The following is a 13,267-nucleotide window of genomic DNA, read 5'->3' as shown; positions in this document are numbered from 1 at the left end:
TTCTTATTGGGTCCATCGCAGTCGAATAACCTGTCATCTGCGGGGTGAATCTCGATCCCGTTGGTCCGTCACATTCCAGCGATTTCTCATGCCGCAGATCGCCCTAGGGCAACAATGTTTACCACAACACAACATACCCGTCTGGTAAGGAATGTAGGACTGGGAAAGAACCTATTTACCAAGCACATGCCATAGGCAATTGATGGGTCATCGATCTCATCACCTATCTTGTCCCATCCCATCCTTAACCTCTGCGTCTTTGGTCGTTAACCACTCCAACCCGTCGATATGAAGCTCTCTATCTTCGTTCCTCTGGCGACTTTCTTGTCTTTCGTTGCTGCTGAAGCAAGTGGCGCAGCGGTTGACCCTGATGACATCAGCAACTGCCTTGTAAGTCCCATATAGCTTCGTGCCGTTTTAGTAGGAGAGGAAATGCATTCGGGACAGATGCTAATTTTCCTTGGATTGCAGATGCAATGTCTGTCTGAGTCCGCTTTGGTCGCAGGATGTGCTTCGGCCTTCGATAACAAGTGCACATGCCCAAGCAAGGCTTTCAAGGACACCTTGACTGTCTGCTTAAAAGATGCTTGCACGGCGGCGGATGTAGAAGGTGAGCTCCTGCACTTTGACACTCTCATATCACCAACATACCTGAATCTGACAATGTTCGATAATGATAGTTGCTGGGCAATTGCATCAAGAACGCTGTGGGACTACACCATCTCAATAGACCATTTTGTGTAGCTGGTTACAGGGATATTGAAGCCCGGTTTTCTTCTGAAATGGAAATATTTACTCATTTGATGGATTCTTCATTTACCAATTATTTAATAAAGTGGCCTTCATGCGACCTTACATCATTCATAATTGTGAGAGATTTGAAGTTGTGATGGTTTCGTCCCGAAGTCCCTTCTTGTATATATAGTAGTGGGGAGACCCTCCCCCCTACTACATGGGTGCCATCCATGTTATGTGACATAGTCGGCAGTATACGGTGGCCGGTTAGCTAGTTCTAGAATACACCTGATGACACCTCCCCGACCTGACCCCTACATTTGGGTTTCTCGCTATTTCCTGACAACTACGCGTGTGTTTTGTGGTGGTTTTCTGCTGAATCGACCCGCACGTCTCAGCGCTTGCTGCCATCGAGCGTTCCCCTCTTCAATATATATTTGGATGCAACGAGAATAAGCTTAAGCTAGTCACAGAATTTGTTATACCGGCTGGCTGCCAGAAATGCATTGCGATCGTTAATTTACGAGTTACAATGTCTCACATGGACAATATATATCAGAATATACCAAATCATACAAATTAACTATAAGTCCAAATTGCTTTCCAGTCCTTCCGTAGCGTTTGTGCATGATTATACGCCACTGGATCTGTCGCACCTGCAGTGTGGGTTGACGGGAAGGACGCAAACCTTCCTAAATTCAGAACCACTAGCTCCAATCTTACAGTAGATCAATACTATCGTGTTCAGGAAGTTGTTTAGACCCATGGAAGAACTCCATTTTAGAATTGCACACGAGATATCAAGCTAGTTGAGGAACAGGAAGAAGACAGTTTAAGAGAACATCCAAGTAATTTTTTCGTTCTTGATTCGTATTCTGGATCATCCCATAACCATCTAAGCCTGAGAGACGTTCTCGTAGGCGTCGGGGAAACGCTTCATGTTCTCCTCAATCAGACCGTGGCCACGCAGGAACTGGACGTAGGCACCGTCCTGCTTGAGCTTGCCCTCCTGGCGGAGCTGGACGTACTCCTCGCGGCGAACGGGGGTGAAACCCCAGTTCTTGGAGACGATGATCTTTTGGCGACCAGGGAACTTGTACATGGAGCGGCGGAGAGCCTCGATAGCGGCGGCACGGTTGGAGTCACGGGTGCGGACGGACAGAAGAATCTGGCCAATGTTCACACGGGCGACGAGACCCTGGGGCTTACCGAAGGCACCACGCATACCGGTCTGCAGACGATCGGCACCAGCGCACGACAGCATCTTGTTGATACGGACGACGTGGAAGGGGTGGACACGGACACGCAGGTGGAAACCTTCCTTACCAGCGATCTTCACGAGGTACCTGGAAAAAGCGAGAATGTTAGAATCGCATGGCCGGTTGGTGAAAGCGCGGGGCGTTGGCTTTGGTGGGGAGGTAGGACGTACTTGTTGGCACAGATACGGGCGGCCTCAAGAGCCTCGGAGGACAGCTGCTCGTACTCGTTGGAGACGAGGTGAACGCAGGTGGGGAAGTCATCGACGGAAGCCTTCTTACGACCCAGGTCGAAGATGCGAATCTTGGGGTCGGGAACACCACGGTTGAACCGAGACTTGGGGTACGGCTTTGCGGCAGAAGAATGTCAGTATAGATTCGAGGTTGCCAAGATTTGCCCATCTTTTAATCAGATCGTCTCCCATCGCAATATCACAGAAATTGGAAAACTTCGGGTGTAGAGAATATGCGTTTGACGACCAGCAGCGCAACGATCACATCCGTTGCGATCACGAGCGTGGTGCCTTACGCATTCCCCCACAACCGAGCTTCCGCACACAAAATCCTCCTGGAGGGTGAAAAGTCGAAACGCACCTTGTTCTTGCAGTAGCGGTAGCAGCGTGCGGGACGGCGGGCCATTTTGAGTGCTGGAAATGGGGTGACGGCACTTCCTGCGAACTGGGTGTTGGATGTCGTTGGTGTCGAGGGATCGAAAAGAGAGAAAAGAAAAGGGCCGGCGGGTCACGGGATTGTTTGATTTCCAAGCAGTGAGTAGCCAACAGCCCTAAGCCCTAACAATCGGGCCAATGACGTTCCGAAGTGGAGGGCCCGCATTTGTCATCTCTACGCGATGGGCGCCCGAAATACCAGGCAGCGTTACATGACCGCATTTATTACGCCTGCGCAGTACAACAGCAGGAAAAGTGGACACTGGCATAACCGGTTGAAGGTGAGGTCCATAAAAATGGAGGTCAGGGCTGCTAGCTCCTCACTATGTATATCACCTGCAGCGAATGTCTTTTTCTGACAGTGTCATCACTCAGAATTGCAACATATTTTGTCAATGTCCACATCAACTAGGAATCGAGAGATTCCTGTCTATTGCTATTTCACCACTCCTTCGGACACACAGTTAACTACGTACTGCTGTTTTGAATTAGTAATAATGTCGCCGAGTATATTTGTAAGCTGAAGGAGTGCAGCGATCAAGATAAAACTGCCAGTGGCAAGATGGTTACCTATCACAAGAGCCAATAGCAATGAAATTCGCAATCTCCAAATGACTCAGAGAAGCCTCTCGGAGTTGTATAGTTCACGGCTGCCGATGCGGAGGGGTGGGCTGGCGGCATAACGTTATTCCGTTCCTTGGGGGGCAGCCCGACCACCGAGTCAACACCTTGACACCTTGACGCCTCGACACCTCGACACCTAAAACTGATCTCGACCGGGAGATGACTATCGCCGATCTGCTGACCATCATGAAACGGCGGCCTCAGGCACCGATTCACCCTTTCATTCGCGGCACGGCCGTTTATTTACCAACGGCCGATCCAAGGACTTCGTGTCTAATTTGATCCCATTTCTTTCATTGAATTGCCGCGATTGCTTGCCACTTCGTGTTCTTTTCCCGCCCCTCTCATCCGCCCCCAAAGCCTGACCTGAAGGTATTCTGGTATTTTTAGATTAGAGTAAGGGATTCCGCCTCCCCGCATTCCTCACGAAAACAAGCCTGGTCGTCCCCGGCTTCCTCTCTGCAATCGCTCATTCCTCTCCCATTCCAGTCTGCTTCCAGCCAGTGACGCACTGTCTTCGATGATTCTTCCACGCTTCCATTAGCCATGTGGCGATCGATCAACCTCTGACAGCGCTCATTACGATTTCCGGTCTCCCCAGCCCATACAAAGCCGCTCTCCACCAGGTGTCCACCATTTTCCGCTTTCTGACCGCCACTGATTCCACTCCTCCCACCACCATCTCCAGCCCCCGTGGCCTTTTCTCCTCGAGTCTGTGCGATTCGACGACTCTCCTGCTCCGATCTATACTTTGCCCCCCGAGTTCACGGGCTGTGGAACCCGCACGATGTCAGCAACGCCTCGCAAGCCTGGAACCGCCGGCAGTCCCAGCAAATCATCGACCGCAGATCCGCCCTCGGCCAACGGGTCCACCACACGAGGACATGCACGTTCGCCCAGCACCGCTACCAATGGCCTCAACCGCTCCCCTTCTCTCAGAGGCTCGACTCCTGTCTCTGCGCGTGCCGCCGCAAGAAAACCCATCCGATCCAATCTGAGCATGTCCAACGTCCCGCGCATCTCGAATGACCCCTCCGAGGAGGAGGCGCGGGCCCAGAGTGCTGCCCTCATAGAAGAGCTGCGGGAGCAACTTCAGAAAGCCGAGACCGCATCCGAACAGTACCAGAAACAACTCGGCGTATTGCAAATGCGCCTCGATGAATCGATCGCGGAACAGAGCAAACTGGAGGATCAAGCCCACGAGCGAGACAGCCGGATTGAGACGCTCAGCAGCGAGATTCGAGAGCAAGCCCGCCAGATCCGTGATCTCGAGCAGAACCATGAATTAGAGCGGAATGCCATGCTGCAGGAGAAGGAGCAGCAGACCAGCCGGGAAGAGGAGCTGCAGGCGACTATCCAGCGCCTGAAAGAATCCGTGGCGCAGAAGGACCGGATTAATGCCGACAGTGAGCGCCACCAAGTCTCGCGATCATGTAAGGTCTACCTTGACAGTGACTCTATCATACACAACACATACTCACTATGAACACAGCTAGCTTCCGCAATCGAGCCTCGCCAGATGCGGACGGCCAATTTGCGCCATCATCGCAGCTCGAGCGCAGTCCTTCTCGCAATAATTCGAACCTTCTGCTCCAGAAGGACAAGGTGATTGAATCTCTTCGTCTGGAACTGGCGGAACATCAAATCAAGCTTGTTGAAATGGAGAATGCGGGTGGTGGTCGACAACGCGAGCTGGAAAAGGAACTTCTGGAGGCGCGCATGGCCAACGCCCGCCTCATGGAGGACAACGAAAGCTATCAGCTTCTCCTGAGTGAGAAGACGCTGACCGGCGACTTCCACAAGGGCGATTTCATGCAGCATGCTCAGACTGATAAGCAGTCCAGTGGTGGCTTGGGATCCCTGGCGGATGAACTGGAGTCGGTGGATGAAGCACCTGAAGTAGACTCGAACCGCAAGCCTGAAGTTAGCGAGATTAAAAGTCTCAAGGATCAAAACAAGGCTTTAACGCTCTATATTGAGCGCATCATTAGTCGTGTTCTCCAGCACGACGGTTTCGAGCATGTTCTGGATCGCAACGATGATGAGGGTGCTACCAACGCTGCGCCTAAGTCATCGGGTGGTGACAAGGACCTGCCACCCACTCCTCCCGAGAAGGACGATGCCCAGCATCAGTCATTTTTGCAGCGTACCAAATCGATGATCTCGGGCCCAGCTCGTCCTCAACCCCAACCCCAACCCCGGTCGCGCCCGGCCAGCATGATGCCACCACCTGCAATCCCACACAACACCGCCAACGAGAACCCCGAAACTGCGCCCAGCATTCCTTTCAGAACTCAATCAGTGCGGGCTAGCCACCGCCGCACACGCTCGGAGCAAGTTGACCCGAACGCTGCCTCTGTTGTGGGAGCCATGTACCGCGGTCGTAATTCTGGAGGCGGTCCCATGAGCCCAACCGCCATGGGCCCTGGCTCGCGCCAAAGCATGTTCTCGGGAGCTGCCAGTTACATCTCAGGGGTCAGCCGAGCTCCTTCGATGTCGAGTCAAACCGACCGTGCCAACCGCAGTAGCTCTCCTAGTGTTACCAGCGATATCCACGGCGACACCAGCTCCACCGGTGCGACATCCAGCCCGCCTCGCTCGAGCAGCGGTATGAACAACTACACTGGGGCTGTGATGACACAGAACAAACTGCGCCCACTGCGTCTGGTTAGTGAAACTGCCAAGCTTGAGGAGGAAGAAGCTGCTCGGAAGAAAGCGAATCGCGCAAGCTGGATTCCGGGATGGTTCAACCGTCCAGCCAACGCGGAGGAGCCGCAGCAACAGCCACCTCCGCCACAGTCTTAACCGGGCCCTCTCCTGTCGAATGATTTGATGTGATATTGGAAACTGTCTTTACCATGTTATTCATACCCCTTTTGTGATGCACATAACGCGAAATGTCATGGAATGTATGGCTCAAGTTCGAGCGAGGTTACCGAGTTGATTTGCTCCATAATTTGAATTCGATCTCCCCTTTCGTTGCTTCCCTCTGGGAATGTGTAATGATGTTCGATGGAAGAACTATGTGGACATACAATTTTTCTTTGAGTCTTACCTTTTTGTCTTCTCTTTTAAACCGGGCCCTCGAACTGAGCTCCGATCATGTTTTCCCAAATGCTTGTGATTGTAACCCAGCGGTCTGTAGATGATTTATACCCCACGCTTCTATCATACGAATAACATTATGTCGATTGGAAACTGGCTTGCTTTACGGTTCAACGAAAACAAATCATTTGCAAAGTGAGTCTTTCAGTAAGCGCCTTGTCGCAGTAACCTTAAGCTTCTAGCACTACCCCGGGCTGTCAAGGATTGGAGTATTCCACAGGATTTGCTGACTGCACCCTGGGCGGAACAAGTTGGGGAAATATCTCGACGCTATTCGATCCTTTCATAGCCCAACTAACAAAGGACATCAACACTGGCCTGATGCTACAATTTCTCCCACGTCTGAATTCAACGGCTAAATTTGAAAACATATCCGCCGATGGTTTCTCAACCAATTTCTCAACTAACTACGACACGGTGCCAGGTGCGTTGTTACTCAGACAAAGCAATAGCCTTGGGGTCCCAACCTCTTCCACGTCCTCTTATGGAAAGGCCACCTTGAATGGGCAGTGCACGCTTGTATGTCCGCTGATCTTCGAAAGACACCGTGGAATCCAACGGACTCGACAAGACTTTGAAGAACTCTTCCTTAATATTTCGCTGCAGGCCAGCCTGTTCTCAGCTGCAATGATTACGAAACACAAGTGCCTTTCTCAGCATACTTGCGGGTCTGAACAAATACCTTAAGAGCCGGCGTTGACTCTCGGGGCATTGATACTGTCCATTCTGTGAACGATCACATGAACAACGTCTCCACAACAGCGGCGTATCTCTTTTATGGGGCGATGGGTTGCTGCCGCACAAAGTGTTTAGTTATTGAAGCTTACGATGCAATATGACTTGGGTGTTGACACTCGCAAACCATCCATCTCGCTTGCGGGTATCATCGTGGTGTCGATCCTGATTGGGGTTGATTTACTAGCTTTGTTGACCACAGCCCTTTATGCAAGCTGGTTTCCTCACTGGACTGAGTCGTTGGATGCGTTTAGCTTGTTGAGGATTGGAGGAACAATTGGTGAGCGAGTATCTCTGAAATGTCGTTCAACAATGATAAAGTCGGTGTACTGGACGAACCACCTGGTTGGACGATGATTGTTCTGAGGATGGAAAGGTCAGGCATATTGCATTGGGCGGCCAGGGAAATGTCCAACTAAAGACAGGTTATGAGGCATACGACTCGATGAACGATGAAGCTGAGAAGGAACAGCCTATCCTGGAGGATCGCTACTAGTCGTGGTGAGGGTTTTACTCATACATTGTAATTTAATGTCTTTTTCTTTTTTCTCAGCGCCCCGAAAAAAGTGGTGTCAGGAGTAAATATATATTCCTGTCCAGCCAAGGAATGTGAAACATGGGAAACATAGTGTTTATAGAGGACCATACCCCAAGTTAGTAGTAGTGACGGTTGTATGCTCCGCGGAACAACGTTAGTGCGGCTCCGTCTGCGGCCAGATGGCTCCTGGGAGCATCAACACTCAAGTCCCTCCCCGCCAATTACTCCAGCAACACCCCATAATTCACCATGCCCGGTCCTCTCTCCCTCTTCTCCGTCAATGCGGTCCTCGTCATGTCCGCTGACGACGGCTCGCGGATCTTCGCCAAGTACTATTCGGCACCGCATCCCCCCGCGGGCACTGCGCCCAACTCGACCGATTACCCCGGTGCCAACCCTTACCCAACCGTGAAGGAGCAGCGCGCTTTTGAGAAGGGACTACTGGAGAAGACCAAAAAGTCGACCAGCGATGTGATCCTCTACGACAACCGCATCGTTGTCTTCAAGATGGAGAGCGATGTTATGCTCTACGTGGTGGGAAGCGCCGACGAGAACGAGGTGTTGCTGTACAATGTGGTTCTGTCGCTGCGCGATGCTCTGGGAATCCTATTCAAGTAGGTTTTCCAATTGGGAGCTGGGCGGTCGGGGAGAGAAATGAAGCTAACGGAGATCTTTCAACAGGGGCGCCACCGACAAGCGAACTATTGTCGAGAACTACGACCTCGTTTCCCTCACCATTGACGAGATTATCGACGACGGAATCATTCTCGAGACCGACCCCATTCTGATCGCCTCACGAGTCAGCCGTGCCCCCGCCGCCGATGCGCCAAACATGAAGAGCATCGATCTGTCGGAGCAGGGCCTCATGAATGCTTGGGAGTTCGGCAAGCGACGTCTTGCCGAGGGTCTGCGACAGATGTAGGCTCGACGCTCGCATGGCTCTTTTTAGCGCTCGAGCGGTTGGAGGGCTGCGTTGTGATTCTTTGCCGTCATCTTGAGCATTCCCGCTTGTATTGGTTTTCCTTTTTTTGGTCGTTCCTGGCTGGTCCCGGCGTGATACGGTTGTCTCTTTGTTCTTTTTTCTCTGTCGGCTCAAGCTCGACGGTTTCCGGTTGTTGGAAACACCATAGATCCTTGTGCATCTCTCTGCATCTTGCCAAAAGCCTTGTTCGTCTGTTTAGTGGTGCGGAGATCTTGTGCCCTGCGCTAATATCCCCATGGCTGAAACGCTGATGACTGCAATGAAAAAGACGAATCCAATAATCCAATCTGCAGCCTTGTCGGCTTGAATATTCGGAGCATTGGTGGTGGAATACCTGGTGTTGTAGTATGTAGGTAGTATAGTATGCGTAGTCACAAGTGGAACTTCCCAGAAGAGTGTCCGACTCGGTTCCTGCCCCGCATACGTCACGCTCGAAAATTCCTTTCTTCAACAACACACCAGAGCCCACGATGAAGCAGAGGTTCTCGTCCATAGACGTCAAGGTACATCCCAAATCACCGCTCACGATTGGATCCTCACTCACGAGACTCTCAGGTCATCACCCAGGAGCTGGCCGCGGAGCTGGTCAACCTGCGGGTGTCCAACATCTACGACCTATCATCAGTATGTCTCGCACTCCCTGAAGTTGAAAGAAAGGCCAGTACTAACACAGGATCTCTAGCGAATCTTCCTTTTCAAGCTCGCCAAACCAGACCACCGCCGCCAGCTCATTGTCGACTCCGGCTTCCGCACGCATGTCACCCACTACTCCCGCACCGCCGCGACGGCCCCCTCACCCTTCGTGACGCGCCTGCGCAAGTTCCTGAAATCGCGTCGCATTACGGGAGTCGCCCAGATTGGCACGGATCGGATCATCGACATCTCCTTCAGCGATGGCGCCTACCACATGTTCCTCGAGTTCTTCGCCGGAGGTAACATCATCCTCACCGATCGCGAGTATACCGTTATCTCGCTGTTCCGAAATGTCCCTGCCAGCGCGGGCGAGGAGGAGATGAAGCTTGGTATGACGTACAATGTGACCAACAAGCAGAACTACGGCGGAGTGCCAGAGATCACATCGGAGCGAGTGAAGGCGGTTATTGAGAAGGCTCAGGCGCTCTTCTCTCAGGAAGGTAATGCGCCCAAGAAGTCGAAGAAAAAGGCCACGGACGTCGTACGCAAGGCGCTTTCTCAGGGATTCCCTGAATATCCTCCGCTGTTGCTGGATCACGCCTTTGCGGTCAAGGATTTCGATGCTGCTACGCCGCTGGACCAGGTGCTCGGAGATGATACTCTTCTGATGAAAGTGGAGGAAGTGCTTCGCGAAGCCGAGAAGGTGTCGAGCAGTTTCAGTGTCGGTGAGAGTCACAAGGGCTATATTGTGGCGAAGCAAGACGAACGACCTTCTAAAGAGGGCGAGAGCCCATCGAAGACTCCTGGCTTGCTGTACGAGGACTTCCATCCTTTCAAGCCGCACCAGTTTGACGGAAAGCCCGGATTGTCTATTCTGGAGTTCGAACAATTCAATGCGACGGTGGACGAATATTTCTCTTCTTTGGAGTCCCAGCGACTGGAATCTAGGCTCACTGAGCGAGAGGAGGCCGCCAAGCGCAAGCTCGACTCCGTACGAGACGAGCACAAGAAGCGCATCGACGCATTGAAAGATGCACAGGAGATCCATATTCGCAAAGCTGCTGCCATCCAAGATAATGTCTACCGTGTTCAGGAGGCCATGGACGCTGTAAATGGCCTCGTGGCGCAGGGAATGGACTGGAGCGAAATTGCTCGTCTCATCGAGATGGAACAGGGCCGAGGAAACCCCGTGGCACAGATCATCAAGCTGCCTCTCAAGCTGTATGAAAACACAATTACGCTTCTGCTTGGAGAAGAGGAGGAGGAGGAGGAAGAAAAAGATGCCGAGTCCAGCGATGAATCTGGCTCTGAATCCGACTCTGAGAACGAAGCGCAGGAAAACCAGAGACGCGCAGATGCTGCATCGCGTATGCTTAATATTGATGTCGATCTCGGTCTTACTCCTTGGGCCAATGCCTCGCAGTATTACGACCAGAAGAAGTCAGCCTCGGAGAAGGAACAGAGGACTGTTCAATCTTCTACGAAGGCGTTGAAGAGTCATGAGAAGAAGGTGACTGCCGATTTGAAGAAGGGTCTGAAGCAGGAGAAGCAAGTTCTGCGCCAGGCCCGCGAGCCGTTCTGGTTTGAGAAATTTGTTTTCTTCATCTCTTCTGAGGGATACCTCGTTCTGGGGTAAGTTTTTCAGCTCCATCGTGATGATTACATAGATTAATATTTATATCAGTGCGCGCGATGCCATGCAGGGTGAGCAGCTCTACAGACGCTACCTGAACAAAGGCGATATTTTTATTCACGCCGGTCTGGAGGGCGCATTGCCGATTGTGGTCAAGAACCGCAATGGCAACCCCGCCGCACCTATTTCCCCAAGCACACTCTCTCAAGCTGGAACCATGTGCGTCTCGACCTCGGCAGCATGGGATTCCAAGGCTGTTATGTCTGCTTGGTGGGTGCACGCCAACCAAGTCTCCAAGATTGCTGAAGTGGGCGGTGGAATCTTGCCTACTGGTAGCTTCCAGGTCAAGGGTGAAAAGAACTTCTTGGCTCCCTCGCAGTTGGTACTTGGATTTGCCGTTATGTTCCAGATTAGCAAGGAGAGCGTACGTAACCACAAGCAGCGATTCGAGGTGACCGATGGTGTTGAGGAAGTTATTGCTACTGAGGCTTCGGAGCCTACTGCTATGGAAGAATCGAAGCCCGCAGAGCCTACAGAAGAGCCCGATGATGTCGCCGAGGAGGCTCCTCAAGATCCTAAACCGAAACCTACTGAGCAAGCCACTGAAGAAACGCAGCAAGGCAATGCTTCTGATGAAGAGGATGACGATGAGGACGCAAAGCCAGCAAGGAATCCTCTTCAGCGAGGTGATCCTGAGGCACCTCCTAAACAGGAGGAACAAGCGCCTGAGGTCGAATCTGAGTCAGAGGAAGAAGCAAAGTCTGAGCCGGATACTGTGCAAGACGATCAAGGAGCTGATGAGGTTGATGAAGCCGAGCTGTCCAAGCCCGCTGCGGAAAAAGAACCTGCCACTCAGCAAGACGAGCGCAAGCAACTTACAGCGCGGGAGCGACGTACTTTGCGACAGGGCAAGAAGGTCGACCTACCTGGTGAGGCCGAACCCTCGCCTGCACGGATGGCCCCAACCCGCGGCAAGAAGGCCAAGGAGAAGCGCGCCGCGGCCAAGTACGCCCACCAAGATGATGAGGAACGCGAGCTTGCCCTTCGCCTTCTCGGATCCAACAAGGGCAAAGCCGCGAAGGCAGCTAAGGCCGCTGAGACCAAAGCCCAACGTGAACGGGACGCCGAAGCCCAAAAGGCCCGCCGTCGTGCACAGCACGAGCGAGCAGCTGAAGCAGAGCGCAAGAAGCAAGCGCAATTAGCCGAGAACGGAGACGACTACAACGAGGAAGTTGCCGCAGCCGAAGCCGCAGACTTGACCTGGCTTCCTGCTTTGATCGGTACCCCGACACCGGAGGATGAAATTCTCGCGGCTCTTCCTGTTTGCGCGCCATGGGCTGCCTTGGGTCGATATAAGTACAAGGTCAAGCTGCAGCCTGGTACGGTGAAGAAGGGCAAGGCTGTTAAGGAGATTCATCATCGATGGATCTCGGAGACTACCACCGGCAAGGTCAAGAAGGATCATGCTGAGGATGCGGGTGTTCCTCGGGCTGTTGCTGAGCAGCTTCGGGCACGAGAGGGAGATCTCATTAAGGGGTGGAAGGAGAATGAGATTATCAACACTATGCCCGTTGGCAAGGTGCGCATCATGACGCCTGGTAGTGCCGGTGGTGGTGATAAGGGCAAGGGTAAAGGAGGTGGTGGAAGTGGTAAAGGTGGCGGTCCGAAGGGAGGAAAGGGTGGAAAGAAGAAATAGATAGACCCGTGTCTACGTACCCTAATCCATACTAGATCCCATGAAGTCAAATGTATGATGCATCGTGATAGTCCGTCACTAGCTGTGTGCCTACCGTAGGCTGCCTCCGTAGGAAACCTTGATTCTCGGCGTTCCGAACCCTTAACTTAATTTTGAAAGCAATATTTGAAATCCAAAATTATGATTAATTTATTGAAGCAATAAAAATAAAAAATAAAAAAGTTATCACAATAGAGTGACACGGGGATCGAACCCGTAATTTTCAGAACCGAAATCTGACGCCTTACCATTAGGCCAGCCACCCATATCGCTGAAGGTGGAGAACTTTTGTTTTACTTGACCTATTTCGTTCTTTCCTTGGAACGGCTATTCTTACTCTCAGGCGAAAGAATATCTGTATCAAGACCTGACGATGTATGAGTAGGCATTTTAGCTAATGGGCTCCAGGAATTCGAATTCCACACCAGAATCTATCTACGGTCGGACCAATTTGAGAAAAAAAGACCGGACTATATATTTGATCAGCTTGAATTCAATTGGATGGGAAGAGTAGGTACACCCGCAGAAAAGCAAAAGGAGGTCAAAATGCATGATATTCAAATAAATAAGAGTGATATGATTTACGGAACCCTCTCCATTCCTTCTCAACTACTAGACTTCGT

At 51.9% G+C, this 13,267-nt stretch overlaps 5 protein-coding genes across 5 annotated transcripts; 4 read left to right on the top strand and 1 right to left on the bottom strand.

Annotated features, from left to right (window-relative positions):
• Positions 1-288: 288 nt before the first annotated feature.
• N7532_003693 (CFEM domain-containing protein) lies at positions 289-744 on the top strand (the record flags this gene model as incomplete). The annotated part of the gene is made up of 2 exons (XM_056616187.1): positions 289-390; positions 472-744. 2 exons carry the CDS (start codon positions 289-291, stop codon positions 742-744), a joined length of 375 nt encoding a protein of 124 aa, XP_056476544.1.
• Positions 745-1,630: 886 nt separating this feature from the next.
• N7532_003692 (60S ribosomal protein uL16) lies at positions 1,631-2,630 on the bottom strand (the record flags this gene model as incomplete). The annotated part of the gene is made up of 3 exons (XM_056616186.1): positions 1,631-2,081; positions 2,165-2,340; positions 2,586-2,630. 3 exons carry the CDS (start codon positions 2,628-2,630, stop codon positions 1,631-1,633), a joined length of 672 nt encoding a protein of 223 aa, XP_056476543.1.
• Positions 2,631-4,070: 1,440 nt separating this feature from the next.
• On the top strand, positions 4,071-6,088 carry N7532_003691 (uncharacterized protein; the record flags this gene model as incomplete). The annotated part of the gene is made up of 2 exons (XM_056616185.1): positions 4,071-4,716; positions 4,776-6,088. 2 exons carry the CDS (start codon positions 4,071-4,073, stop codon positions 6,086-6,088), a joined length of 1,959 nt encoding a protein of 652 aa, XP_056476542.1.
• Positions 6,089-7,910: 1,822 nt separating this feature from the next.
• Positions 7,911-8,583, top strand: N7532_003690 (coatomer subunit zeta; the record flags this gene model as incomplete). Its single annotated transcript, XM_056616184.1, has 2 exons — positions 7,911-8,275; positions 8,343-8,583. 2 exons carry the CDS (start codon positions 7,911-7,913, stop codon positions 8,581-8,583), a joined length of 606 nt encoding a protein of 201 aa, XP_056476541.1.
• A 530-nt stretch (positions 8,584-9,113) lies between these two features.
• On the top strand, positions 9,114-12,605 carry N7532_003689 (putative DUF814 domain protein; the record flags this gene model as incomplete). Its single annotated transcript, XM_056616183.1, has 4 exons — positions 9,114-9,146; positions 9,199-9,267; positions 9,326-10,908; positions 10,961-12,605. The coding sequence occupies 4 exons, from the start codon at positions 9,114-9,116 to the stop codon at positions 12,603-12,605; spliced, it is 3,330 nt and encodes a 1,109-aa protein (XP_056476540.1).
• Between the last annotated feature and the right edge of the window lie 662 nt (positions 12,606-13,267).

The sequence above is a fragment of the Penicillium argentinense genome (assembly GCF_028826775.1).
Source record: "Penicillium argentinense strain IBT 30761 chromosome Unknown utg000004l_segment0_segment0, whole genome shotgun sequence".
Classification (NCBI taxonomy): domain Eukaryota; kingdom Fungi; phylum Ascomycota; class Eurotiomycetes; order Eurotiales; family Aspergillaceae; genus Penicillium; species Penicillium argentinense.
This window is presented reverse-complemented; position numbering and strand designations above follow the sequence as displayed.